General features: G+C 39.9%; 1 protein-coding gene across 4 annotated transcripts in view; it reads left to right on the plus strand.

The window, feature by feature from the left end:
- LOC137334120 (POC1 centriolar protein homolog A-like) overlaps nt 1–6,128 on the plus strand; it is a 115,787-nt gene extending 109,659 nt beyond the window's left edge. For all 4 annotated transcript variants that reach the window (XM_067998638.1, XM_067998639.1, XM_067998637.1 and 1 more), the window contains one exon: nt 5,699–6,128. In XM_067998638.1, coding sequence (XP_067854739.1) covers nt 5,699–5,779 — 81 coding nt within the window. In that variant the 3' untranslated portion in view covers nt 5,780–6,128. The remainder of the gene's footprint in view (nt 1–5,698) is intronic.
- Nucleotides 6,129–26,681: the final 20,553 nt, after the last annotated feature.

The raw sequence follows: 26,681 nt of genomic DNA on the forward strand, positions 1-26,681 counted from the left end.
ACCACTATGCTACCATACCCGTATTGCGGCCCCTGAAGCATACATAGGATTTCTAAAGTGTTTCAGGCTCATCGCTCTTTGTCCCTCTCCATTGCATAAGGCCAGCAACGAAGGTAACCTAACCAAGGCAACCTACTGAGGAAGAAAGAAACGAGTGTTTAGCAGAAAGATCCAGATGACTGTTATATCTTGGCTATTTCCTGCCAGTTAGTGTTAGCCAGTTAGTGTTTTTCTATCACTGCACTGTCTGAGGTGGTCAATGTTACATGTGTCAGTCGGTGATTTGCCTTGTGGATTTGTTTGTGGAAGTTGAATTTTATTCAGAGAATCAGGAATATCCTACCTAAGGTAGGTAATTTAACATTATGCATTAGAAATTTTAGTTTCCCTCTCTTAATCTTACTGAAAAACAAAGAGTAGCTTCCTGAATAAGCTTCCCAAATTTTTCAATGTGTATGTTATCTAGCAGTTTGAGCGATGCTTTTTGGAATCCACTCTTGCCCTCCAAAGAAGAGCTTGTGGAAATAAAAAAAAACAGTCAGAATGTTATGAAGGAAATGCACACAAATATGACGATGTTGTTACAAATGATGCTTGCCCTATTTGCAATGGATGCCTGCTGTTTTTAAGCTTATAATTACACTTGTACTGAATTTGGAGATTTTGCCTGTAGCACAGAAGGTTTCCATGATATAAATGGTTCTTATTCAAAAAAAAGTCCCCTTGTCAAAATGAGCTGACTTTATGTTAAATCTAATTATATTATGTATACAGTTCATAAGCTGAAAGAAGCACATTGTAATCATGTATTATAATCCTAAAGATTTCCATTCTCTCATTAAAATGAACTGTCTAAGTTAAAATCAAATTCTATTTCATATACAGCTCACGAATTTAAAGAAACATATTGTACTATGTAATAAACCTAAATTGTTCCAGTGAGGATTTTAAGAAAGCACGTAATGTTAGCTGTAGTTGTTTAAAGATGATCTTCAAATAGGTTGCCGTGGTACAGAATCTGTAATTCAGAGGTTACAGCTCCTGATTGAAACAAGATAAGAGAAATCTTTCTGAAATCAGATAGCCATGTCCTATGTGAAAAACCTTTGTAAACTCAAAGGAATCCATTTATTTCCATGTGTTTCTAATCTTTGGCTTGAAAGCCACCATTTTGTCTACCTGAGAGAGAAGACATATGGTTTATATTGCTGGAGGAAGTAGGTTTGTAAACCGCTGTGTTTCTCTCGTGGCATGTGGTAAATAGCACTAGTCTAACAGAAAAGAAGGCTTCCAGGCATATTGGACAATTTATTGACATTCCATACTCTCAACCATTTGCTTAGACTGTTGCCCTCTGACCTGGCAGTCTGGTTCTCCAGTGTTGCTGTCACACTTTCAAAGATACCTAAAGTGGTTCCCCTTGTTAATCTGGGTCATTGGCTGTCACTTTTGTGATTACCAGTAAAACCATAAGGCAAAGGGCATAGCTGCATGGAGCAGATTGATGAGGCTTGTTGATAGCTGACACTTTTAAAAAGATGAGCATTCTAGGAACAGGAGAATTTATTTCTACCTAAAACAAATTAACACTTTGCTTATAGCTTTATCTGCAGTGTATCATTTTGAACTGAAAATAGTTCAGAAGTCTTTTATTGCTTTGATAACTATTTTCTAAATAACATTTAATATTCTGTCTGCAGGCTTTCATTCAGTTACCTTATATAAGATTGCATTAATCCTCTTGTGTTCTGTTAAGTTATTTCAGTGCAGCTAATATTGCATTTATAATGGTTCCTTATGGTCCTGGAGATGTGGAAACCACTCCGTTTATATTGTGGACCAAATTCTGCATAATTGAGAAAAATAAGTATGCTTGCGAAGCCATAGTTATTTTTAAGTCACTATTCATAGCTTTGTTTCTGACTGCCAATGGCTGGGGAATGTACATGCAGGGTAGTGTGTGCAAAACTGTCTTGCTGGCCTCTACAGGTGGGCTAAGCCATTCAGCTCTTCAGCTGCCTATGAAAGAAAAAGAAATTGCATTTCTATAGCACTTTTCACACCCTCAAGACATTCCAAAGCACTTTACAGCCAAAGAATTACTTTTCAAACCAAGTCTCCCTTGTTGCACAAGGAAATGTGGTAGCCAGTTTGCGCACAGCAAGGCCCCAGCAAATGAGATAAATTACCACTTAATTTGTTTTAATGATGGTTGCAGAATGAACATCGTACTCTTCTTCAAATAGTGCCATGGGATCCTTTACATCCACCTGAGCAGGCAGATGGAGCCTCAGTTTAATGTCTAGTTCAAAAAACGGCACACTGATAATGCAGCATTGCTTTAGTGCTGCACTGAAATGCCTGTCTAGATCATGTGGTCAAGTCCTCTAGAATGCAACTTGAACCCAGAGGCAAGCATACTATCAACTGAGCCAAACTGACTCTATGCCTCCAGCAGCTAGAGCTTTTGTAATTATGGGCCAGAATTTACTGTGAGTGGCGAACGAATGGCATCTGTGTAAACAGGGTAAGCAACTAAGTATCTCCTTAACCATTCAGATTGAAGAATCATTTATGCGCAGCGCAGGGTCTGAACCAGGAAGTGTAAGTTAGAATAGTGCATTCAATGTCAAAAATTGCCAGAAATAAAGAGAGGGAAAGAAAGATTGGATTAAGAGAGAGAGATAAAAGAGACAGAAAGAAAAAGTTTTAAAACATTTCCAACAACAGTTAAAAGCTGAAGGAATGAGACTCCCCACTTGTAAAAGTTAATTTTCAGTGCCAGAGAGGTTGTTTGGCAGTAATTAAGACTTACCACGCCATTAAAAGGGTACTTAGACTGGAATGGACAAGCCCTAACTTTTTGTGGCGAGTTTAGTCTGTATCTACAACATCAGTACAGGAACTTCACACCGTTCAGCACATTTGAATGGGGAGCCAGAAGGTGAGGTGCCATTTTCGGGCAGCTTACGGAGGAGTGGCGTATCTCAGACAGCACCTTCTGGATTTTTACGTTTAATTGCACATTTCCACTCGCTGTCTGATTTGCGCTTAAATAACGGTGAGCGCTGTTAGCCTCAACTTTATTTTCACAGCAAAATCCGGGCCAATGTTCCTGTCGAGGTGGCACTTGGTTGGGAGATGCCTGCAGAAACCACCTCTTTTAATGGGTCTTGGATACTCAGAAGCCAGCAGCTCACTTCATTTATTTTACTGCTTTGCCACTGAAATCAGAGCTGCTGGCTGCAGCAGCACAGTTAACACGCTATTAGTCTTATTTTCCACATGAAGCGTGTTGCAAAACGATACTCGGTTTCCTGTTGATTTTCTGCTCAGACATTGAATCAGTGATGAATTTAAAATTAAAGAGTACATTAATTGCTTTGCACACAATGTAACTATGAGGTATTCTAACAAGTGGATGTGCTCCATGCAGAGCTCATCTGCTTCCCATCTGGTTCAATGGAATATTGGTCAGGAGCACTGAACAAAGGAGCCCTTTGGAAGAAGTTTTATTTGAGCACTTGATTTTGTTCCCATATATTTTGCCCCTCATAAAATTCAGGCTGTGGGACACACAAGGATATAAGCACTTACAATTCAAAATACTGCTCTATTAGTTATAATTAATTTCAAAAAATGTACAATTACCTTGGTGGCATGGTGTGTTAAAGCATTACTGTAGAGTAATGGGATGCATATTTGCACTAATCTATTGCTCTCCCTCCCCCATCATCACATGCTGAGTTCTGATCTTAGCTCTGTAACCATGTGGTAAACAAAATGTTTTGACACTCCAATGCCATTTATGAACATTTGTCCAGAATATGAAATTACCATAATAACAGCTAATCTTTCTCATGTCTGTTTTATGATGTTGATTTTAACTATTAACTTTCACAATCTTTTATTCCACAAACCTTGCTGATTGCAGAAATATTTTTGGGTTACATTGAACTGATATAACTCTACCTCTATTTAAGTCTGTTCTGCACATGCTCTTCGGACTATCATTTTCCCAACTGGCCTAGTTGAGAAAAATGACACAGCAGTTCAGACTTTATATACTACTGTGTTCTTATTCAGGCTAGTTCTTTTGTTAACTGAGCATGTGCATGTGTTGCTTGTTGCTGCCAGTCGTCTCCAGTTCAGCTTTCTCATTAACATTCCATTAGTAATGTTTTCTCAGCATTATGCAGGAAGGTATCAAATCACTCTTTTACCTGTGTGTATGTTTCTTCTGCATTGTATGTATTTAGTTCAAGTAAATTTGGGAAGCTGATCCATTTGTGATCCACTACTTAGATTTCTGAAGGAACACAGTATAGGAAATGCTAATTGGTTCACTTGCAGAAAACTTTATTCCCCCCCCCCCATCTGCCACTGTTCGCTGCACCGTTATTGGCTCGAAATTCCAGCAATCTGCGGCCCTAATATCATGCAATGTCAATGGTGCGCATAAAAATCCAATTAACATTGATCACCGCCAAACCCGCCGATGCAACAATTTCAGGTCAAATTACTCCCCCCTGTCCCAGCACTGCTAAATACCAACTACCTATTGCCAACTGGTACATCTTGCATACCATCTTGCTGTGTATCCTCTGCCAAAAAGCAAGTAGGGGATAAAAATTAAATGCTCAATAGAAGAAATTGGGGTAGTTAAAATGTTTGTAAGTGGATTTAATTGTACTTTATCCTAATCATTTTAATTGCCTGGACACGTCACTGGAAATTGCATATAGTAATCTTTAAAAGACTTTTGGGCACCTCGTCTACCTCTTTACTTTAAGTTGGCATTTTCTCCAAGTTAAGATTTTGAACTATCTGGTATGCATGTCTTGAATGAAACCAGTCTTATTTTAATTTACATATTAATGGCCCCGCTTTATACTTTTCTGTAATGACTCATTCAGATTAGTTACATATCAATAAAATGAACTGTCAGATAAACGAGTGTAAGCAATTATTTAATGTGACTTTTGTCTTATCAACATTCCTAAGACTTCATTTTCTTGCAGAGTGATTAATAAGTGGGTTATTATTATAGTTGGAATGGTATGGAATAAAGGTTACATACAGTACATTGTTCTGAGGAAATAGAAGCCTCTTGTACACTGTAATGTGAATGTTTTTGTCCTATATGGGCCCCAACCCCAAGGGACTATCAAGGAAGCTGCTTTACTGTAATCCATTTAGTAGTATCTCACTATACCAGATGTTGGAGCTCATAAATTAAAGAAAGTTTAGGGTTATGGTATCTGAATTGCAGGCTGAAAGAGAGCTGCAATACTATTGTCTTCCTAGCTTTTGGTTATATTGGAGGAGACAGTAAAAAATTTAGGAAGTAGATAAGAGATTTGAACCAATTTTTTTTCTGTATGTGCTATTTGAGTATGAACAGTATGCATTAAACCTTTTTAGTGTGTAACTGTGATTTAAAATCAAAGGAATTGTAACAAGAAAGATGATGTGCTGTTCTTGGGCCTCTCAATAAAAATGTGTAATTTTCTTTGTGATTGCTCCTGTAAATTTGTTGCTGTTTTAGTGTGTCTGTCCCTTTCATCTCTGAAGTGGTTATGTATGACAGGAAGCAGTATCACAAGGCCCTAACAGCTATAATATGAAGAGGCTATTTGTGATTCATCTCCCTTTATCTCCAATGAACAGCACTTTTTCTTTTAATTTTATTCTTCAGACTGTGACGATTCTTGAGCAGCGACTTACATTGACAGAAGACAAGCTCCGTGAATGTCTTGACAATCAACAGAAGTCGTGATTAAAGTAAGGTCTGCTGATTGAAAGCAGGAGTGGAAGAAACACCAGTGGAATTGAAAGATTAAGCACCTTAACTGGCAGACATCCTTAATATGTATTAATCCACAGATCACCAATCAAAGCTTTGTAAAATAGTTAATCCTCCTCGAGTTAATATGTTGCCTGACTACAGCTGCACTCTGAAATTTTCAGTAGTGATCAGTAGTATACCTTTTGTATTTTTTATATAATAATGCCCTCTGTGTGAGGCAGTATTTCTTATAATGCAATAAATAGTTGTATTTTATTCCAAAATGAACCTGTATGTATTCAATTTTTATATATTCTAATAAAAATTTGATTTTGAGGAATTTGGCAGCTACGATTTATCATTTCCATCAGATATGCTTTAATTGTTTAGATTGGTTTCAGTTAGATATAAAATGTACAGGTATATTTGTAATTCACAGGCATGTGCAACTGGATTTTTTTTTAAGAACAACTTTTTCCTCTCTTCCATGTAAAAGTGTGCTTCTTTAAGTCTTCTGTGTCAGGAATAATGCTGAGACAATTTTGCTTTTCAGAATTGCATCACAGGACCAGTAGAAAACAAAGATTATACCTTGGTGAGTTGAAGTGTGTTGTAGCATTATGGTTGTATTTTTTTAAAATATGAGAGATAAAGTGTGTTAAATAAATTTAAAATCTTGTATTTATTGCAAAAAGATTTTTATACAATCCTAAGTGGTAGCTGCAAAATTATGTAAGCATTTGCTCAATACATTGTGAATACACATTAGGGACTCATGGTTCACACTAAATAAACCACCTGTAAATTATGACAGATGCAATACAATTGATGTAACCTATATAAAATGACCAGTTTCTAATGTGTATTCCTCTTAATGAGCAGATATACTTTATTAAAAATAATACATGTATGTGCACTTCTTGTCTGCACAACCTGCCTTCCTATTATCATGTTTTGTCACACTTTATTAATTTTTTTTTATCATTGTAAATTCTTATGTCCACATTTACAATGGTTTTGCTCTGTGGTTGCACAATATGGTCATTGGATTCTGTTAAGTTGCTCAAAATGCTTTCTGCAATTATTTTTCATCTATTATTTTTTTCTCAGTAACTGAAATTTCAAATGTCCAAAATAAAGGTTTGAATTAAATTTTAAAAAATCAAAAAATTACACATTTCACAATAATATGATTAATTTTATCCATTGAATTGTCTTTTAAGGTCTTCAATGAAGTTTTTACTTGAATGCTTCAGCCTGTCCCAAAAGCTTGGGCTTGAATTTGATATTTTTGCCTTGAGCTGCGATGTTGTGATCTTGAATTGCAAGTGTGATCATTTTACTTGTACCTAATTTCCCAGAATGCATCAATACTGTTCAGTCAGCTGTATTGGTGGAATATTTTTTCTTAAGCTTTGAGCAAAGGTTTTCCAATTTGAAGAAAAATTGGAGGACAAATTTCAAAATATTTTTTTAGGTAAGAAGGCTGTGTTAGGGGAAAAAAGATTACTGATTACACCATTTTGTAGCTTTTGTTTTGTGTTCTACAAACTTCAGAAAGCTGTTTAAGCTTAGAGAAAGATGGTGTCTTTCCTCATTACAATTCAATTCATTTTAAATTAATTGAATTTTGAAGCAAAAGGCCTCTAATTATCTCTCCTGGTTATCACCTTTGTAAAATTTCTAATTGCTAACAGCTGTCACAGTCACATACATAGGGCTCGATTTTCGGACGTCCGAGGTGGCGAGGGGGCTCTGAAAATCGGGCATTCCCGGGGCGGGTCCGGAGCCCGGCTCCAACCTGCCCACTTCCGGGTTCCCCAGTGATGCGCGCGCAACCCCCACAGGCGGGACTCCTGCCGGCAATTAAAGCCAGCGGGATACCACTTGAAGCAATTAATGTAATAGTTCAGGTCGTTTGCAGACCTGATTTGTAGGATATTTTAGGAGGGGTGGGATTTTCAACTCAACTGAGACTGTTTCCCGGACTGGGAAAAACACTCCCAGTTGAAATGGACGTGTTGCAGCCACCAGCCTGTGGCAGCTGCAAAGGTCCATTTGACAGGTGGTGGGGGAGACCCTCACTCATTGCAGGAGGCCACTCTGTCACTTTAGACAAAGTTTGGCCTCCACCACCCTCTTCCTAACAATAAAATTCACAAACTTGCACATTTACCCCGGTGTGCAGACACATTTACCTACCTTGCGGACCCCCTCAAACGTACATCTTCCGGATGGGGGCCGCCATAGCTGCAGTCATGACCTCTTCAGAGGACGAACAGCATCACAACACAGTGATGTGACACATCCACCTGCAAAGCAGGAGGGAGGGCAACTGCAGAGAGAGATGCGTCGCAGAAGGCATTACCCTCGCCACAGGGTCTACAGACCGAGGCTCAGCTTCCTGGACCTCTCTGAGCAGCAGTGCACACGGAGGCTCAGAGTCACTCGACATGTAGTCATGGACATCTGCAGCCTCCTTCATGCCGAGCTGCTCCCGGCTGGCCCGAGCACCACTGCCCTCAACAACTTCTCTTCCGCATCCTTCCAGGGTGCCACCGGGGACATCGCCGACATCTCTGTCGTCTGCACAAAAGAGCCCTGCAAATATACCTACACCCACTCTGCAGTGACACAATGGGTGGCATCAGGTGTGGGTCTTCAAAACCCTCAAACACCCTTGTGCATCCCCTTCATGCTCACGACACGTTTGCCTTACGCTTCCTACTACACATATGTGATGCATGCCCTGTGGCTGCAGCACAGGTAGTGGCAGGTTGAGTGAGGCTGACTGTGAAAGATGCATGAGAGGGTGAGTATGAGACGGAGCCATGAGATTGTATGAGGATTGGGTTGAGTGGTAGTGGTGGAATGAGTACTGGCGAGGTGAGTAAGTGCAGGTAAGATGAGATGAGCTTTGAGTGGGTGTGAGGAGTGAGTAGTGTTGGCAGTGCAGAAGGAGATGTGGGGTGGGGGCGGTGATGTGACAGACGGAGTGTAGGGGAATGAGTAAGTGTACTCACTTTGGCTGAAGTGCCTTCTGCACTGTATGCAGATGCGTGATATGTTGGTGGTGCTGGTGACCTCCTCTGCCACCTCGAGCCAGGCCTTTGTGGTGGCAGAGGCAGGCCACTTCATCCCGTCTGCCGGGGAGAAGATCTCTGTCCTCCTCCTCCTCCTCCTCCTCACCCCATCCAGTAGGACCTGGAGTGAGTCATCATTAAACCTAGGAGCAGCATTCCCCATGGGCTGCTCCATGCTGTAATTTTGGCTCCTTTCTGCAGCATCAGTCAGTGGAGGACTGCCCCTTTAAATAGGGCTCTTCCAGCTGACAGCCTATGATGCGCCTGCGCAGTCCGCCCACTGCGCAGCTTTCCAGCGCAAAACCCAGAAGCCAAGGTAAGTGCCTTCAATTAGGCTGCGATCGCGTGTGGAGCACCCCGAATTCACTGGGTGGTTTACCCACGCGCCCAGTCGACCCCCCGCTGCCAACCGACCTCCCTCCTAATATCGAGCCCATAGTGTCTTTCCTCATCTCAATTTTTTTCTCGAAAATAAAAAAAAGTTGAATTTTGAAAACTCTAATTACTGCTAGTGTGTTGATAGTTACTAAATATAATGCTTACATTGTTTATAGCTGTATGCAAGAATGAGCAAGATGGACAGACATGTTCAGGAACCAATTACAAAACACTAAATTCACTGTTTACAGAGATCCCTTAGAAAGTCTCAAAACAGAGGTCCCACACATGAGGGGTGATTTCAAACCCCAAGAACGGGTGGGTTGGGGCCAGGTGGGAGTTGGAAATAGTTGGTTTTTGGGTTGCGACCGCAACCTGGCTTTATTTCCGGGTTTAACGTCGTGCATAAAAGTACAGGTTTCCCACTGGGAATGCAAAGTCTGAAAATTTTGCAGTTGTGACCCAAAAAAACAACTATTTTGAACTCCTACCCGCCCCCAACCCACCAGTTCTTGGGGTTTAAAATCACCCTCATGGTCGCCGCAGTGCTGTTAGGCCCATGCTCTGCCTGTCCCCTTATTGCTGACATACAGGAATTCCTTACATTGAACCGTCACCTCCATAGTGATGCCAAATCAAAGGACACCCAGAAGCCCCACTGCAATTCTGTCAAACTCCAGGAACCCAACCATAGTTGTACCAAATCTCAAGACCAAAGCCCAGGACCCATTCCCCAGTCTACCAAAGCACATGATTGCACCCAAATGCTACTAAATCCATCCCCCCAAGTACTGCTAAATACCTTTTAATCTACCTTTTAATTAGTGCATTTTGCATACAATCTTGCTGTACATTCTCAGCTTCAAAATGGTAAGGGATTTAAGGAATTATATAGATATATGGCACTTACTGATGGTTTTACACAGAATAATCGACAGAGTTGAGAAATGTAATCCTCAAAGACCCAGTAAAAATCTCCAGTAGTAAATTTAATTAGAAAATATCATTTGACTTATTCAGTCACTGTAAATCAGTGTCCCTAATGTTATCTCCTATTTGGCATAAACGAAAGAGCGGTAATGCGAAGAGGGAGGAACAGAGGGGAAGCCAGGAGCATTTGGAGTTGAAGTAGTGATGATGAAAGCTTTGTTGCTAAACATAGCAAACTACGCATGGCAATTTTGAACGGATGAAAAAGGACAGAAGACTAGATGGTCCATCAAGCCTATCTCATTCCTAACGGTACAGCCTACACACACCATCAACTCCTTCCCATCTTTCCTCCCACTCCCCCTGTCATGCAGTCACTTGGGAGATGTAACAAAATTGGGAAATTCCTCTCTTGCCCGAGAGGCAATCAAACAAGCTCCAAGAAACTATGGTGATTGATATCAGTAGACCCGGCTAACCCCCCCTAACTTCTGTAATGTGAGATGGGCCTCCACTCACAGGAATTCATCCAGCTCTGTTTTAAACATTTGCAGTGAATCTACATTCAACGTGCATACTGACAACCTATTCTAGAGGTCAACATTTCTCTGCAAAAAGTAGTACGTCCTAGCATCTAAACTAACTCAAGGCTTTCATACCTTGTACTGATGCCCTCTAGTTCTCCCCTGTCTATCTAACTCATAACCTGTATGTGGACAGAATCTAATACCTTCTTTATTTTAAAGACCTCAATCATATCCCTCATAGAGTATGTAGGCGGTAGGCCATTCAGCCCCTCGAGCCTGTTATGCCATTCAGTTAGATCATGGCTGATCTGTACCTTAATTCCATCTACCCGCCTTGGTTCCGTAACCCTTAATACCTTTGCCTAACAAAAATCTATCAATCTCAGTTTTGAAATTTTCAATTAACCTATCCTCAACACCTTTTTGGGGGAGAGAGTTCCTGATTTCCGCTACCTTTTATGTGAGGAAGTGCTTTCTGACATCACCCCTGAATGGCCTAGCTCTAATTTTAAAGTTATGCCCCCCCTGTTCTGGACTTGCCCACCAGAGGAAATAGTTTCTCTCTACCCTATCAAATCCTTTAATCATCTTAATTCTGAATCTAATTGAAGTGTTTAACGTTCCAGATCAATGACCTTTCATCAGAACTGGAAGCAGCTAGAAATTTAACAGTTTATGAGCAGTACAGAGCCAGGGAAAAAGGAGGAGGGGGGGTGGGGGGAAGGAAAGAACAAAAGGTCTGTGATAGGGTGGATGGCAGGAGTGATGAGATGACCATGTGCTTGTCTATATTTAAAGATATCTGGCAGATATGGGCCCATTCCCCCATTGCATCAAGATCCACGTGCAAACTTTTTTATCTGAAGTAGTAATTTTTCTATCTATCTTCATGTCATCCACAAACTTATAGATTATTCTCCCAATGACTTCACCCAAATCACTAATGAAGATAATCAAGAGAAACGGCCCTAGCACTGATCCATGCAGGACTCCACTAGTGACTGGCCCCCACACAGAGCTACTATTGTTAATAATTACTCTCTGTCTATGCAAATGCAACTAATTCTCTGTCCAACCTAAAATCTGCCCACCAAGGCGTAACCTTACATAGCAATCTTTTGTGCGGCACTTTATCAAAGGCTTTTTGAAAATCTAGATACACATTCTTTAGTGCTATTCCATTATCACCAACTTTGAAAGCTCCTCCAAAAATTCAAACAATGTGGTGAACCAGAATCTCCTTTTCCAACAGCCATGCTGTGATTTCCTAATAGTCTTTTCTCTTTCAAGATTATCATACACTGCATATCTAATAATCCCTTCTAGCAATTATAACTGAAGTTAAATTAATGGGTCTGTAGTTTCCTGATTCTGACTTTTCAAATAGTCAGTTTTTAAATATAGGCCTCTCTCCAATCCACGGGAATAATTCCAGAACTTGGAGAACCAGTGGTTTGCATAACACAGCCTCCATTTCTTTTAGCACCCTAGGGTGAATACTATCAGGGCCAATCTGCTTTCGGAGTCCTAATTCTAGCGAGCACCATTTCTGCATCCACTTCTCCATGTTCAATTTTAGCATCGACTGTTGTGTGGCATTGGTAACTCAATATTATCATCATTAGTGAAAATTGATGCAAAGTTACATTTAGAACCTCAGCAATATCTTGGGACTCCACCCAAATCTGCTTTGCAGAATCCCTCAATGTCTGTATGCAGCCTTTAATAGAGCTCTGATTCCTAACAGCGGAAAAGGACCTTGCTGTCACTACCGCACATATCTACTACCCTCTTCTCCATTTGCTGTTTCAGCCAATCTTATAACAGTTTTGTTGCCCTATTCCTTGAGAGTTATTTACCTTGCACCTGGTAAAATATTTCTGCTTTAGTTTAATTTGTCTTTGGACATGACCAGTTGGCTATTTTGGTTTTGCTTTACCTTGTGCCCTTCTTTTAACCGAAGGGGTGGTTTCTATCCATTTCTCATTGCTGCTGCAATTATGTTCTCCTAGTACTATCCCCTAGTCAACCTTACTCAAATCACCTGCTATCTTTGCTAATTTAACCCTCATCTCTTATAAGTATTACATTTTCAGCAGCATTAGCTTGGCTGATCAAGTTGGGCCTAATAATATTACTATAACATAACCTAACATGACACTCAACTTTATAGATGCATCTATATTATTTATTTTAAAATCTAATCCCAAAATACCAAGCTTTATGGAGGATGCATCCCACATTGTGCAACAAGGATCTGAAATGTAATCTGCTACTTTGTATAGAGTAATTATATTCACACCAAACTCACACAGCGAATTCAATCGGCTCAGAGACTTGCACTATTGTAGCCTTTGCCTCTTTTTCTAATTGAGATATCATTGAGTTTGTTTATATATACTAAGGGATCAATGAGTGTTCTTGCCAGGATCTTATAACCATTAGGAAGAAAAGCAGATATAACTTCTGTATACATTTGCAATCTAGATTTAAACTTCCTTAATCAAGCAGATCCTACAAGCAACACTGTAGCTAAACAACATGCTGGGATTCATATCTCTAGCACCACAGGATGTTTGACAGCTTTGAAGTGGTAGGTTTGTTTCAGTCAACATAGTACTGATGACCTGCCATGGCAACCTGTGGAAACTCATCTTGGCAAAATCCCAAGGTATTAACTGTAAATGAGTATGCCATGTGTGAGGTCTTTTCTTTCCCCTACACTCTTCATCTATTTAAGAAATTTGAAAAAGATTATTTTCCTTCCTCCACTAAATTATCAGTGTATTCAAAAACCTGTTATAGGACATTAGCACAACAGCTATGTCAATTCAGTTTGGAAAGGTTTGTGCTGCAGTGTCTAGATTAGGCGATGCATCATAAGATACGCAAGGTAACCTAATTCAAAGGTTACTTGTAAGATGTTGCTCCTATGTAGATGTATTAAAGCAGCCATTTCTGTCTTTTCTGTACTGGTGAATGAGATATACCTAAAAGATCACAATATATTTACAAAATGGAGTCTAGAAAATTTTCACCACCCCACCCCCCCTCCCCTTCAAGCCCATCACCTTTAGGGTGAGTTCTAAAATTGATTCTACACAAACTATTGTGCTTATATACTCATTTGATGCTACAGCTACTGCTGCCATAGACTTTACTATCTTGGAAGACAGTGGCTCTCTTGGCTCTTCCTGTTTGTCTTGGCAATCCATCATATTTGCCATGAGGACTTCTTGTTGCTTTATTCACATTCAGAGTTCCTGTCAAAAGTGGTGTGAGTTCCATCTGTCTTAGGAACCCATGGCACTTTCTGTCCATGCCATTTACCACAGGTGTGGAAAAGAACATCTGCACAACTATATGGACTCGAGAAGGGCTCTATTACTATTCGCATATGGGTCATTTAGCAAAATATCAGGGAGGAGTGGATTCCAAATTTTAAAGAGGAAATGATATTGATAGGTTTCTTCAGGCATTGGATTTGCTAGCTGGTCACCATAAATTGAACTTAGATATGCAGGCAAGTCATCTTGTAACATCACTAGCAGCAAAGCAGTCGCAGTGTTTTCTTGTATCAATCCAGTGAATAATATGAACTATGATGTAAAACATGCTGTGCTTGACATTTATGATTTAACGCCTGAAGCATGCAGGGATAAATTTAAGAAATAGAGAAAAAATCTGCTTATAGTGCATATAGAGAATGGGCTATTGAATTAGAAGACATTTGAAAATTTTGATTAGAGAATGAAAATGTAATAGGTTTCATATGTCTTTATCACCTAATGTTAAAATACAGATTTTGGAACTTGTTCCAGATGATTTAAGAACGCGGTCACTTGATCAGGAATGTAAAACTCTGAAGCAGCTAGGCGAACACACCAATCATTTTATGGCCTCGCGAGCACCAGTGAACCATTGCACAGGTGGGAGATCAGATACCCCATTCCACCCCACTGTTGAACTGCTTGACACTGACTCTGGCTCAGTGCAACCCAACAATATGCAGAAGGTTGAGGACAATGAAATTAGGGCCTCGAAATTCCATGGTGACTTATGCCAGATTTCAGCCAGTGAGTCATGAACTGCGTCCACCAATGCTTTGTGGAGCTGAATCCACCAGAATTTTGTGAGAATCTTATTTGCACATGTATTGGATGATCCATTGGTGCAAATCCTGTGTACAACAGGAGTAATGTGTTGGGGTGCCTGAAATTAGAATACAGCCTTTAAAAAGCCAAGTCTGGCTGAAGATTACAGCAGCAGGTTAATAGCAAAGTGTTTGGATCACTCAGTTCACTGTCAGGTATTCTGTTCATTCATGTATTATAAGTAAAATATACCAGTTTGTTCACTTACAATCGGCCTCATCTCGAGGGCTTTTCAGTCCACCTTCTATAAAGACAGAATGCTCATTTCTGAACTTGAGGGGCAGATGGTGTCACTACAGTGCATACGGGAAGCTGAGAGTTTCGCTGATAGCACGTTTCAGGAGGTGGTCACCCCGCAGCTACAGAGAGTTTAGGTGGAGAGGGAGTGGGTGACCACCAGACAGACTAGGAGGAGCAGGCAGCAGTGTGGGAGTCCTTTGGGAGTGTGGCACTAACAAACACCGGTATTCAGTGTTGAATACCAGTGAGGGTATTGACACCATGGGGGAGTGCAGTCAGGAGCAAATCCACGGCACCGTGGGAGACACGGCTGCATAGGGGGGAGAAAGAAATGCAGTTGTAATCGCCGACGTGAGTCCCGCATGATGTGTTGCCTCCCTGATGCCAGGGTAAAGGACATCACTGAGAGCCCAGAACATGTTGAAGGGGGAAAGGGAACAGCCAGAAGTCAACGTCCATGTGGGAACCAATGACATAGAAAGGAAAAGGGTTGAGGTCCTGCAGTCAGAGTTTCAGGAGCTAGAGAGGAAGTTAAAAAGTAGGACCACAAAGGGAGTAATCTCTGGATTACTCCCAGTGCCACGCGCTAGTGAGTATAGGAATAGTGGATAAGACAGGTTACTGGAGCAATGGTACAGGGAGGAGGGCTTCAGATTCCGGAGCATTGGGTCCAGTTCAAGGGCAGGAGGGATCTGTTCAAGATGGACGGATTGCACCACTGCAGAGCTGGGACCAATTCCTCGAGGGGAGGTTAACTAGTGTTGTGGGGGAGGGTTTAAACTAATTTGGCAGCAGATGGGCACCAAGATGAAACGTTAGATGGGAGAAAAAAGGTGCACAGAGGACTGGGAGGGACAAATAGCACTAGAGTAAAGAAGAATTCAGAAAGAGGAGGGATCAGAAAGGGAGGAAATGCGAGGTAGAATAAGATAAGTTTGAAGTGCATGTGCATAAATGCACGTAGCATGGTAAATAAGGTTGGTGAACTACAGGCTCAAGTCGCCAAATGGGATTATGATATAGTGACAATAACAGAGACCTGGCTCAAAGAAGGATTGGGTACTTAATATTCCTGGCTACAAGGTATTCAGGAAAGTAACAGTGTAAAGGGCAAAGGGGGAGGAATTCCTGAAATATGTACAAGAGAACTTTCTGAAACAGTGTTTCGAGGAAACAGAGCTGGATCTAGTTCTGGGGAAGGAAGTGGGGCAGGTGGAGCATGTTTCAGTGGGGGAGCATTTGGGGAACAGTGATCAGAATATCATTAGGTTTAGAATAGTTATGGAAAAGGACAAGGAACAACCAAATGTGAAAATACTTAACTGGAGGAGGGCTAATATCAGTGAGTTAAAAAGAGTTCTTGCCCAGGTGGATTGGAATCAACAAGTGGCAGGCAAAACAGTAATTAAACAATGGGAGGCCTTCAAGGAGGAATTGGTAGGGTACAGAGTAGACACATCCCTACGAGGGGGAAAGAAAGGCATCCAAAGCTAGAGCTCCCTGGATGACTAAAGATATAGAGATTAAAATGAAACAGAAAAAGGAGGCTAATGACAAATGTAAGGTTCATAATACAGTAGAGAACCAGGCTGAATACAGAAAGTACAGAGGATATCTAGAAAAGGGAATAAGAGGAGCAAAGAGAGAGTATGAGAATAGATTAGCGGCTAACATAAAAGGGAACTCAAAAGTCTTTTATAAATGTATAAATAGTAAGAGGGTAGTCAAAGGAAGAGTGGGAATGATTGGGTCAAAAAAGGGGATCTTCTTGTGCGGGAAGGGGGTATAGCTGAGGTACTCAATGAATACTTCGCATCTATCTTCACTAGAGAAGAGGATGCTGCCATTGTAGCAGTGAAGGTAGAAGCAATATTGGATAGGATAAAAATAGATAAAGAGGAGGTACTTAAAAGATTGGCAGTACTCAAAGTAGAAAAGTCACCTGGTCCAAATGGGATGCATCCTAGGTTACTGAGGGAAGTAAGGGTGGAAATTGCGGCGGTTCTGGTCACAATCTTCCAATCCTCCTTAGATATGGGGACAGTGTCGGAGGACTGGAGGATTGTAAATGTCACAGCCCTGTTCAAAAAAGGAGAGAGGGATAAACCTGGCAATTGCAAGCCAGTCAGCCTCACATCAGTGATGGGGAAACTTTTAGAGACAATAATCTGGGACAAAATAAATTGGTACTTGGAAAAGTATGGGCTAATAAATGAAAATCAGCATGGATTTGTTAAAGGAAAATTGTGTTTGACTAACTTGATTGAGTTCTTTGATGATGTGACAGTAATCAAGTGCGGTTGATGTTGTGTATATGGACTTTCAAAAGGCATTTGATAATGTAGCACATAATAGCCTTGTTAGCAAAATTGAAGCCCATGGGATTAAAGGGACAATGGCAGCATGGCTACAAAATTGGCTAAGGGATGGAAAGAAGAGAGTGGTGTTGAACAGTTGTTTTTCAGATTGGAGGGAAGTAAACAGTGGTGTTCCTCAAGGGCCAGTATTAGGACCACTGCTCTTTTTGATATATATTAATGACCTGGACTTGGGTATAGAGGGTATAATATCAAAGTTTGCAGATGACATGAAACTCAGAAATGTAGTAAACAGTGTGGAGGATAGTAACAGACTTCAGGAGGACATAGACTGGTGAAATGGACAGACACAAGGCAGATGAAATTTTAAGCAGAGAAGTCTGAAGTGATACATTTTGATAGGAAGAATGAGGAGAGGCAATATAAACTAAATGGTACAATTTTAAAGAGGGTGCAGGAACAGAGAGACCTGGGGATATACATACACAAATCTTTGAAGGTAGCAGGACAAGTTGAGAAGGCTGTTAAAAAAAGCATATGGGATCCTGGGCTTAATTAATAGAGGCATAGAGTACAAAAGCAAGGAAGTTATTCTAAATCTTTACAAAACACTAGTTAGGTCTCAGCTGGAATATTGCATTCAATTCTGGGTACCACACATTAGGAAGGATGTCAAGGTCTTAGAGAGGGTGCAGAAGAGATTTACTAGAATGATACCAGGGATGAGGGACTTCAGTTATGTGGAGAGATTGGAGAAGCTGGGGTTGTTCTCCTTCGAACAGAGAAGATTAAGGGGAGATTTGATGGAGGTGTTCAAAATCATGAACGGTTTTGACAGAGTAAATAACGAGAAACCGTTTCCAATGGCAGAAGAATCGGTAACCAGAGGACACAGATTTAAGGCAAAAGAGCCAGAGGCGACTTGAGGAAACATTTTTTTACACATCGAATTGTAGTGATCTGGACTGCACTGCCTGAAAGAATGGTGGAAGCAGATTCAATCGTAATTTTTAAAAGGGAATTGGATAAATACTTGAAGGGAAGAAATTTACAGGGATTTGGAGAAAGAGCAGGGGAATGGGATTAATTGGATAGCTCTTTCAAAGAGCCAGCACAGGCACGATAGGCCGAATGGCCTCCTCCTGTGCTGTGCCTACTATGATACATGGTGGCATGTGGGAGATTATGGCATCCAGTACATGCAAGAAAAGGTTTGTGTTAAGATCTCCAGGTCATCACTATTTCCACAAGCTGGGACAGAGGTGACCATAGGAACAGGAGTAGGCCATTTAGCCCCTCGAGCCTGTTCTGCCATTCAATGAGATCATGGCTGATCTGTGACCTATCTCTACGTACCCGCCATTGCCCATATCCCTTGATACCTTTGATTAATAAAAAATCTATCAATCTCAGATTTAAAATTAACAATTGAGCTTGCAACTGCCATTTGCAGAAGAGAGTTCCAAACTTCTACCACCCTTTGCATGTAGAAGTGTTTCCTAACTTCCCTCCTGAAAGTCCTGGCTCTAACTTTTAGGCTATATCCCCTAGTCCTAGACTGCCAACCAGCGGAAATAGTTTCTCTCTATCTGGCCTATCAGTTCTCCTTAATATCTTGAAAACGTCAATCAAATCACCCCTTAATCTTCTAAATTCCAGGGAATACATCCTTAGTTTGTGTAATCGCTCCTTGTAATTTAACCCTTGGAGTCCAAGTATCATTCTAGTAAATCTACGCTGCACTCCCTCCAAGGACAATATATCCTTCCTAAGGTGTGGTGCCCAGAACTGAATACAGTACTCCAGGTGTGGTCTAACCAGGGCTTTGTATAGCTGTACCATAACTTCTACCCCCTTGTATTCTAGTCCTCTAGAAATAAAGGCTAGCATTCCATTAGCCTTTTTGATTATTTTCTGTACCTGTCCATGATATTTTGATGATCTATGTACATGGACCCCTAAGTCTCTTTGGACCTCCACTGTTACAAGCTTTTCACCATTTAGAAAATACTCTGATCTATTCTTTTTCGGTGCAAAGTGGATGACCTCACACTTGCCTACATTGAAATCCATTTGCCAGTTTTGCCCATTCACTTCATCTATTAATATCTCTCTGTAATTTCATGCTTCCATCTACACTGCTTACAATGCTGCCTATCTTTGTGTCATTGACAGACTTGGATATGTGGCTCTCTATCCCATCATCTAAGTCATTAATACATACAGTGAATATTGAGGCCCCAACACAGGTCCTTGTAGGACACCACTAGTCACATCCTGCCAATTTGAATACCTGCCCATTATCCCTACTCTCTGTCTCCTGCCGCTCAGCCAATTTCCTAACCAGGTCAATAATTTGCCCTTAATTCCATGAGCTTCAACTTTAGTTAACAGTCTCTTATGAGGGACTTTATCGAATGCCTTCTGGAAGTCCATAGAAACATAGAAAATAGGAGCAGGAGTAGGCCATTCGGCCCTTCAAGCCTGCTCCGCCATTCAATATGATTATGGCTGATCTTCTATCTCAATACCATATTCCCGCTCTCTCCCATAGACACATCCATAGACATTCCCCTGTTCACTACTTTAGTCACCTCTTCAAAAAATTCAATCAGTTTCATCAGGCATGACCTACCCTTTACAAATCCATGCTGATCAGCTGAAAATGTTCAAGTTGTTCAGTCACTCTATCCTTAATTATAGAATCTAGTAATTTCCCGACAACAGATGTTAGGCTAACTGATCTATAATTCCCTGGTTTCCATCTCTCACCTTTCTTAAATAGCGGAGTGACGTGCAATTTTCCAATCTAAAGGAACGGTTCCTGAATCGAGAGAACTTTGGAAGACTATAGTTAGGGCTTCTGCAAAGTTCTCACCTACTTGCTTTAAAACCCTGGGATGGAAACCATCTGGTCCTAGGGATTTGTCACGCTTTAGTGCCATTATTTTCTTCGTTACTGTGAATTTACTTACGCTAATTATGGTGAGTCCCCGTCCCTGATTCAAAATTAGTTTCCATGGGGTGTCCAGCATGCTATTCTCTTCCTCTACCGATAATACTGATACAAAGTAATTATTTAACAGGTCTGCCATTTCCTTATTTTCATTTACAATATCACCATTATCAGTTATTAAGGGGCCCTTGTTGCTCTTGCCCACCCTCCTTTTCCCTAATATAATTGTAAAAAAATGTTGTATTGATTTTGATATCCCTTGCAAGTTTCTTTTCATACTCCCTTTTTGTAGCTCTTAGTATCTGTTTTGTCACACCTTGCTGTTCTTTGTATCTCTCTCAGTTGCCGGGATCTGTACTTTAAAAAATTTTTTCGTATGCCTTTTCTTTTAGTTTTATGTTGTCCCTTAGGGTTATAAACTGGTTCTGTATCATGTTAATTTATTTTTTGAACACCTCCCACTGATCTTCTGTTGTTTTACCTGTTAAACAGATTTATACAGTTTATTGTGGACAGTCTCTGTCTCATCCCGTTGAAGTTGGCCTTACCTAAATTTAGACTCTCAGTAGCTGATACAGGTTTTTCCCTTTCAAACACAACATTGAACTCGATCATATTATGATCACTATTAAATAAATGTTCACGCACCATTAGGCTGTTAACTAAATCTGGCTCATTACTCATTATTAAATCTAATATGGCCTGCCCCTTGTTGGTTCTAGGACATATTGTTGCAGAAAGCTGTCTTGAACACACAAAAAATTCGCTACCTTTTTGACATGAACTTGTCTGCTTATCCCAGTCAATATGAAAGTTAAAATCCCCCATTAAAACCACTCTGCCTTTGCTACATGCTTGTCTAATCTCTGCATTTATACATTCTGCCACTTCACAGCGGCTAGTAGGGGAACCTAATGAACAGTCATGCACTTAACATGACAAAATGGATAAATATCGATTTTGGATTACTTGTGAAGAGGAGATACTATCAGTTAAGGAGCAAATAAGAAAAGGCCCAACCTCCTCCTGACCTTTAGCACTATCACTGCCAAATAGCCATCCTAAAAATCTTGGGAGTCACCATTGACGATGTCTGGTACAACTAAGCTTCTTATCAAAAACCTGGCTACAAGAACGGGACAGAGGTTGGGTATTGTTTGGTGAGCGGCTCACCTCCTGACGCTCAAAGACTTTCCATTATCTACAAGGCTCAAGTCAGGAGTGTGATGGAATACATACCAGTGTCCTGGATGGGTGCAAATGTAACAACATTCAAGAAACATAACACCATCCAGGATAAAGCAGTCCACTTGATTGGCGCCCCTGCCACTGAACTCAATGTCCATACCCTTCATCACCAGTGCACTGTGGCTGCAATATGTATTATCTACAGAAAGCACTGCAGCAACTCACCAAGCTTACTTCGACAGCGCTTCCCAAGCCTGCGTCCTCTATCACCAAGGAGGACAAGAGTAGTAAGATCACGGGAACATAATCACCTTCAAGTTCTCTTCCACGTCATGCACCATCCTGACTTGGGCATTCACTGTCACTGGATCAAAATCCTGGAATTCCCTACCTAACACCATGATGCGAGCACAAGAACTGCAGCCATTCAAGGAGAAAGCCCATCTTTACTTCTCAGGACAACTAGGAATGGACAATAAAAATGTGGCTTTGATAGCATTATCCACATCCAGTGAACAAATAATTTAAAAATAAATTCATCTGTAGACAGGACGATGTCTGGAAAAAAAGGAACAAAAAATATTATCTCCTGGAATGGCTGGAGGTGAGACTTCTTGTAATTGATAATGAAGTTCAGTTCCTTTTAGGAAGTGATAATCTGCTTGACAGCAATCCAAGCAACTTCTAGATAAGGAGCTTTGAAAAACGAACTGACTAGATATGGGTAAAAATGTCTACGGTGCTTCCAATAATGCATAGCATCAATGGATTAGTGTAAAAACTGCAAAGTGAGGGCTAAATTTTTGATGGGTCCGCTCCGCCTGTGCAAATGCAGAAGGGACTGATCAACTTAGTCTGGGTATGGTCTGGGGCCTTTCTAAGGGTCCTTCGCAACTTACACGGCCAGAACTAGGTTCCACATCAAATTTCGGCTTCAATTGGGTGCTCTGCCTATTGTCCGCCCTGGCCCCAGATTAGAATTTCGGCTCCTGCAAACATGGAAATGAAACCTGAGATACCTTCGGTGACATGGCGGATTATTGTGTGAAACTAGGCATCTTTCAGGTTAATAGCAGCCAGCCAGTCTCCTGGGCGCACTGCTCAAGTAATTAGAAGCAGTGTAACTTCCTTGAACATCTCCTTACAGAGAAATCTGTTCAGTGCTCTGAAGTGTAGAATGCGATGAAACACTCCAGTTTCTTGGGGGACCACAAAACAGTGTAAGTAAAATCCATCCTTTTCCTGATTTGGGTGAACCTGCTTTCAATTTTCCAATATGCTCTGGCAGCAGGTGAGATTTGATGGTTTTTGCATGTCAGACATCTAGCTACCCAAAAATCAAACATTTTCATTTGCTGTTCCAGACAGAGGGAGACTATATTATATTTGCAGCTGCAGTGTAAAAGGAATGCATAATTTACTTTCCAATAAATAATCAAAAAACACTTTGATATTGCTTACAAACTTCTTTCTGAATTATTTTACCATGTCCTCCCATTCCCCATATTAGCCTTAGCAACCCCACTGATTTATAATGAGCAACGCCTTAGGAGATTCGCTAGTAATATGTGCATGTCTTTTGTTTGGCTGTAGATTTCTTGAATCTGATTGGATTAAATTTCATATTCATAAAAAAAATCAGTAACTGTAAGCAGTTGAGAAAATTTAACACAAAAAAGCAGAAACTGAACCAATCAAACCACTCAAAAAGACGTTCAAATTTCTTTGGCTACAATGAATCAGAACTTAGTAATTATGAGAAATGATGAGACTCAGTAAATAAAAAAAATAAGAAATTGAACCAATCAAGTCACTTAAAAACTGTTTTCCAAACACATTTCACCCATCATTTTTCTTTCTCACAAACTCATATTAACAGGATTCAAAATAAGGTTTCCAGCACAATAAAAAGATGAAAAATTGAATATTTAGCATTAACATAATTAAACTTAAACTCTTACATCCAAGGTCTTTCAATCAAAATGTGTACCCCTTCCTCATTTGCACACATAGAAACAGCATAAAGCATGAACTTTTGTATGTTCTGTGAAATAATTTTTGACATAAATAATGTATATACAAGAGGATTGTTTATACATGCAATTTATATGTTTATTTATTTTTATAGTGTCAGCAAACACTAATTTAATTTTCAAACACTAATTTCACTCCCCATATCTTCTAACATACCTTGAACATTGCAATGGGAGATCCGCTAGTGTAGATAATAATTTGTAAGGGAGACCTTTTATAAGTCATAACTGTGGACAATTAATCACAGTACAAAAAACAATATAAAATACAGTAAGACCTGACCCCTTTGTTATGGCGGTTAATCAGGGACTCCATACTACAAATGTTATGACAGAATTTTAAGTGTGAAATGGGATAAGAACGTTTGTAACTGCATATGCTGTTACTGACGTGGTCTAACAGGAACATGGAAGAAACAATTCTATGTGCCAATTTCATTGATATTAATTTCTATAATGATGGCGATACCAGCAAAAGTTAGTGCTTACGGTTACCTTTTGGGAATATTTTGCAAAATATCGAATCACACTGAGAAACAATTCATAACACTATAGATAAACTACAAAATCAAAAACAAGCATTGCACAACAGCTGATCAATAACACAAAAATGTTACAGATCAGCAGAACTGAACATTTCATAAGTTTGAAAAAACAAGGCACTGAACACAAATGCAAATTTTCTGCAGAATTGCTGTGATTGAGACCAGGCAGCAAAGGCATTATTTATTGGTACCTTAGGAAGTAAACTGCACAACAGAGCATTTTCTATTGTGTTAGTCCTCCACTGTCAGTGCTAGGGAAGAGAACCAAGAGAGAATGATTTCAATAAATGCCTGGTGAATCAAATTTAATGAAAGGAAAATTTGGATGTGAGCCTGACAAGCTGTGCCAATTATGATGTCTTTCCTCATCACTACCTCCTTCACTGCCAGAATTCCACACAAATGATGGATTGATATTTTAGTGTGCAGATATAGTATTTCATTATGCAGAAAAAGTCACATGCTTTACAGTTTAACTCTTTATGGGTAAATTACTTCACGGCCCAAAAGATTGCACTTGAAAAAAATTTGCATTGGCAGTACTGCTGAGGAAAATATAAATTGAACAGGAAATATCACTTCATTTAGGTGGTGTCCTGTACTTCAAGAATTTGAATCCTTAGAACAGTCAGGTTCAGGGTTAAAATGCAATAAAATGTAAATGTTTATGAATTGTGATACCATCTGAATAACTCTTCTGCTGTCTGATTCAACAGGTCACAGAAGCAAAGGTCTTAATAACATTTTTCCTCAATTTATTGATTTTTTTCGGTCCTTTATTTGATGATTCAGATTCAAGAGCTGTTAGTTTCAATTAACTGAAAGTTAACAGGGTATATAAAGCTTTAATTGTCCAGTGACACAAATGCTTTTATGCTCAAGAGCACAGCTGTGATGAAATCAGATGTTATTGTTCCCATTTTCATATAGCAGTTCAAAAAAGCCTTATTTCAGCTCCCACTAAAATCATCTTGCATAACGCACTACATTATAACAACATGGTTACTGGAATAAGAATTTATATGTTCCATTCCTGTATTAATATTCTGTGTCAAACAGAAATATAATTTGTGCAGTTTTTAGGAATTTGTGTTCATCATAAAGTTATTGTATTTTGTTCTCCTTCAGTTCACACTCCATTTCTTTGTCTGCTCCCTATATCTTTAGACATATGCATTCTTCTCGACTTACTCCTGACAAGCAGAAGCCAACAGAATAGAGGTGTGAACATTTGGGTTTGAAAAAGAGGATCAAATACCTCTTGAATTATGAAGTTGTATTAATAGGTGCAAGAAATATCCTTCAATGTTGTTATTGATATAATGTGAGAAATACTACCACACTATCTCAAGTTTGAAGATCCAATATTTTCATTGGCTATCTGCTCAAACTCAATTCAGAAGAATCAGGCACAAATTAATGTTCTGTATTTTTACAGTTACTTTCATACAACTCCCAACATATGGTCTTGAGAATTTCCTTATATAACAAGTGGCAGATCTGTACTTTAAATGACATAGGTTATCTTATGGGTCCTTATGTGGTTTAGAGATAATGTAGCTGGGAAGACACTTAAATGTGAATCTTTTGTTTCCAGAACTTTTTGCCCTTTTGTAGATAATCTTTTGTGGCTAGTCTTAATGAAAGTAGAAGCTCCAACAGTAGTAACGTGTATATGTATATGACCAAATGGGTTTTGCAAAATATTTTTTCTTCAAGTTGACCTGATATACTCTGAAAATGAGATCCTGCCCTCAACAAAGTCCACAAATGCATACTTTCCAGCTCGGGTTACTGGTTAGCGATCCAGGCTGAGAACCCCAGCTGATTTCATCACACCTCCTTCTCCCCCTAAGGCAAGTTGCCTCTTTGTCACAATAACTAAAAATTTTACTTGAATGACAAAAGCAGAAAATGTCGGAAATCCACCACAGATTAGTCAGTATCTGAAAGAGAAAGGCACTTTAACATTATGAACATGATTCTATTAAAATTGAGTGACAAACTAGTTGGCCTCCTTTTGAACTTGCTAGATTGTTTTGTTAGGAATACATTTAACTGCAGTCACCTCCAGTAGATTATTATTGGTCTACAAATTCTTAAAATCAATTTCACATATTTGATTATTCTTTTCCGATTAAAGTTTTTGTTAGATTCATCAAAACAAAGATGCATGGCATATAGTTACAATAGTAACTTGACTTACAACTAAACCCAGATTTTTCTCTGGTGCAATCGCTGTCAGAGGTGTAAAGGGCAGAACTTCTGCCCACTCAACTGCATCATTGCTAATCCTACTGAGGTTTCTGGGGTCAGCCTAGTTTAAATATTCTGGGTGAGCTCCCGGTGTTTTCAACATCTCTGATTGGAACCTTGCCCGTTTCGGAGTGGGAATTGGTGTCCTGCTACAGAAGTTAAATGTCTTTTAGCAGCTTAAGGACCTAGGGATCATCAAACATGTTTTTTTTAAAGTGGAAGTTAAATTAATTGGACATCATCATACAGATCTGCTATAGGGCACAGAGCCCCCAGAGATCTGAG

The sequence above is a fragment of the Heptranchias perlo genome, chromosome 17, assembly GCF_035084215.1.
Source record: "Heptranchias perlo isolate sHepPer1 chromosome 17, sHepPer1.hap1, whole genome shotgun sequence".
NCBI lineage: Eukaryota > Metazoa > Chordata > Chondrichthyes > Hexanchiformes > Hexanchidae > Heptranchias > Heptranchias perlo.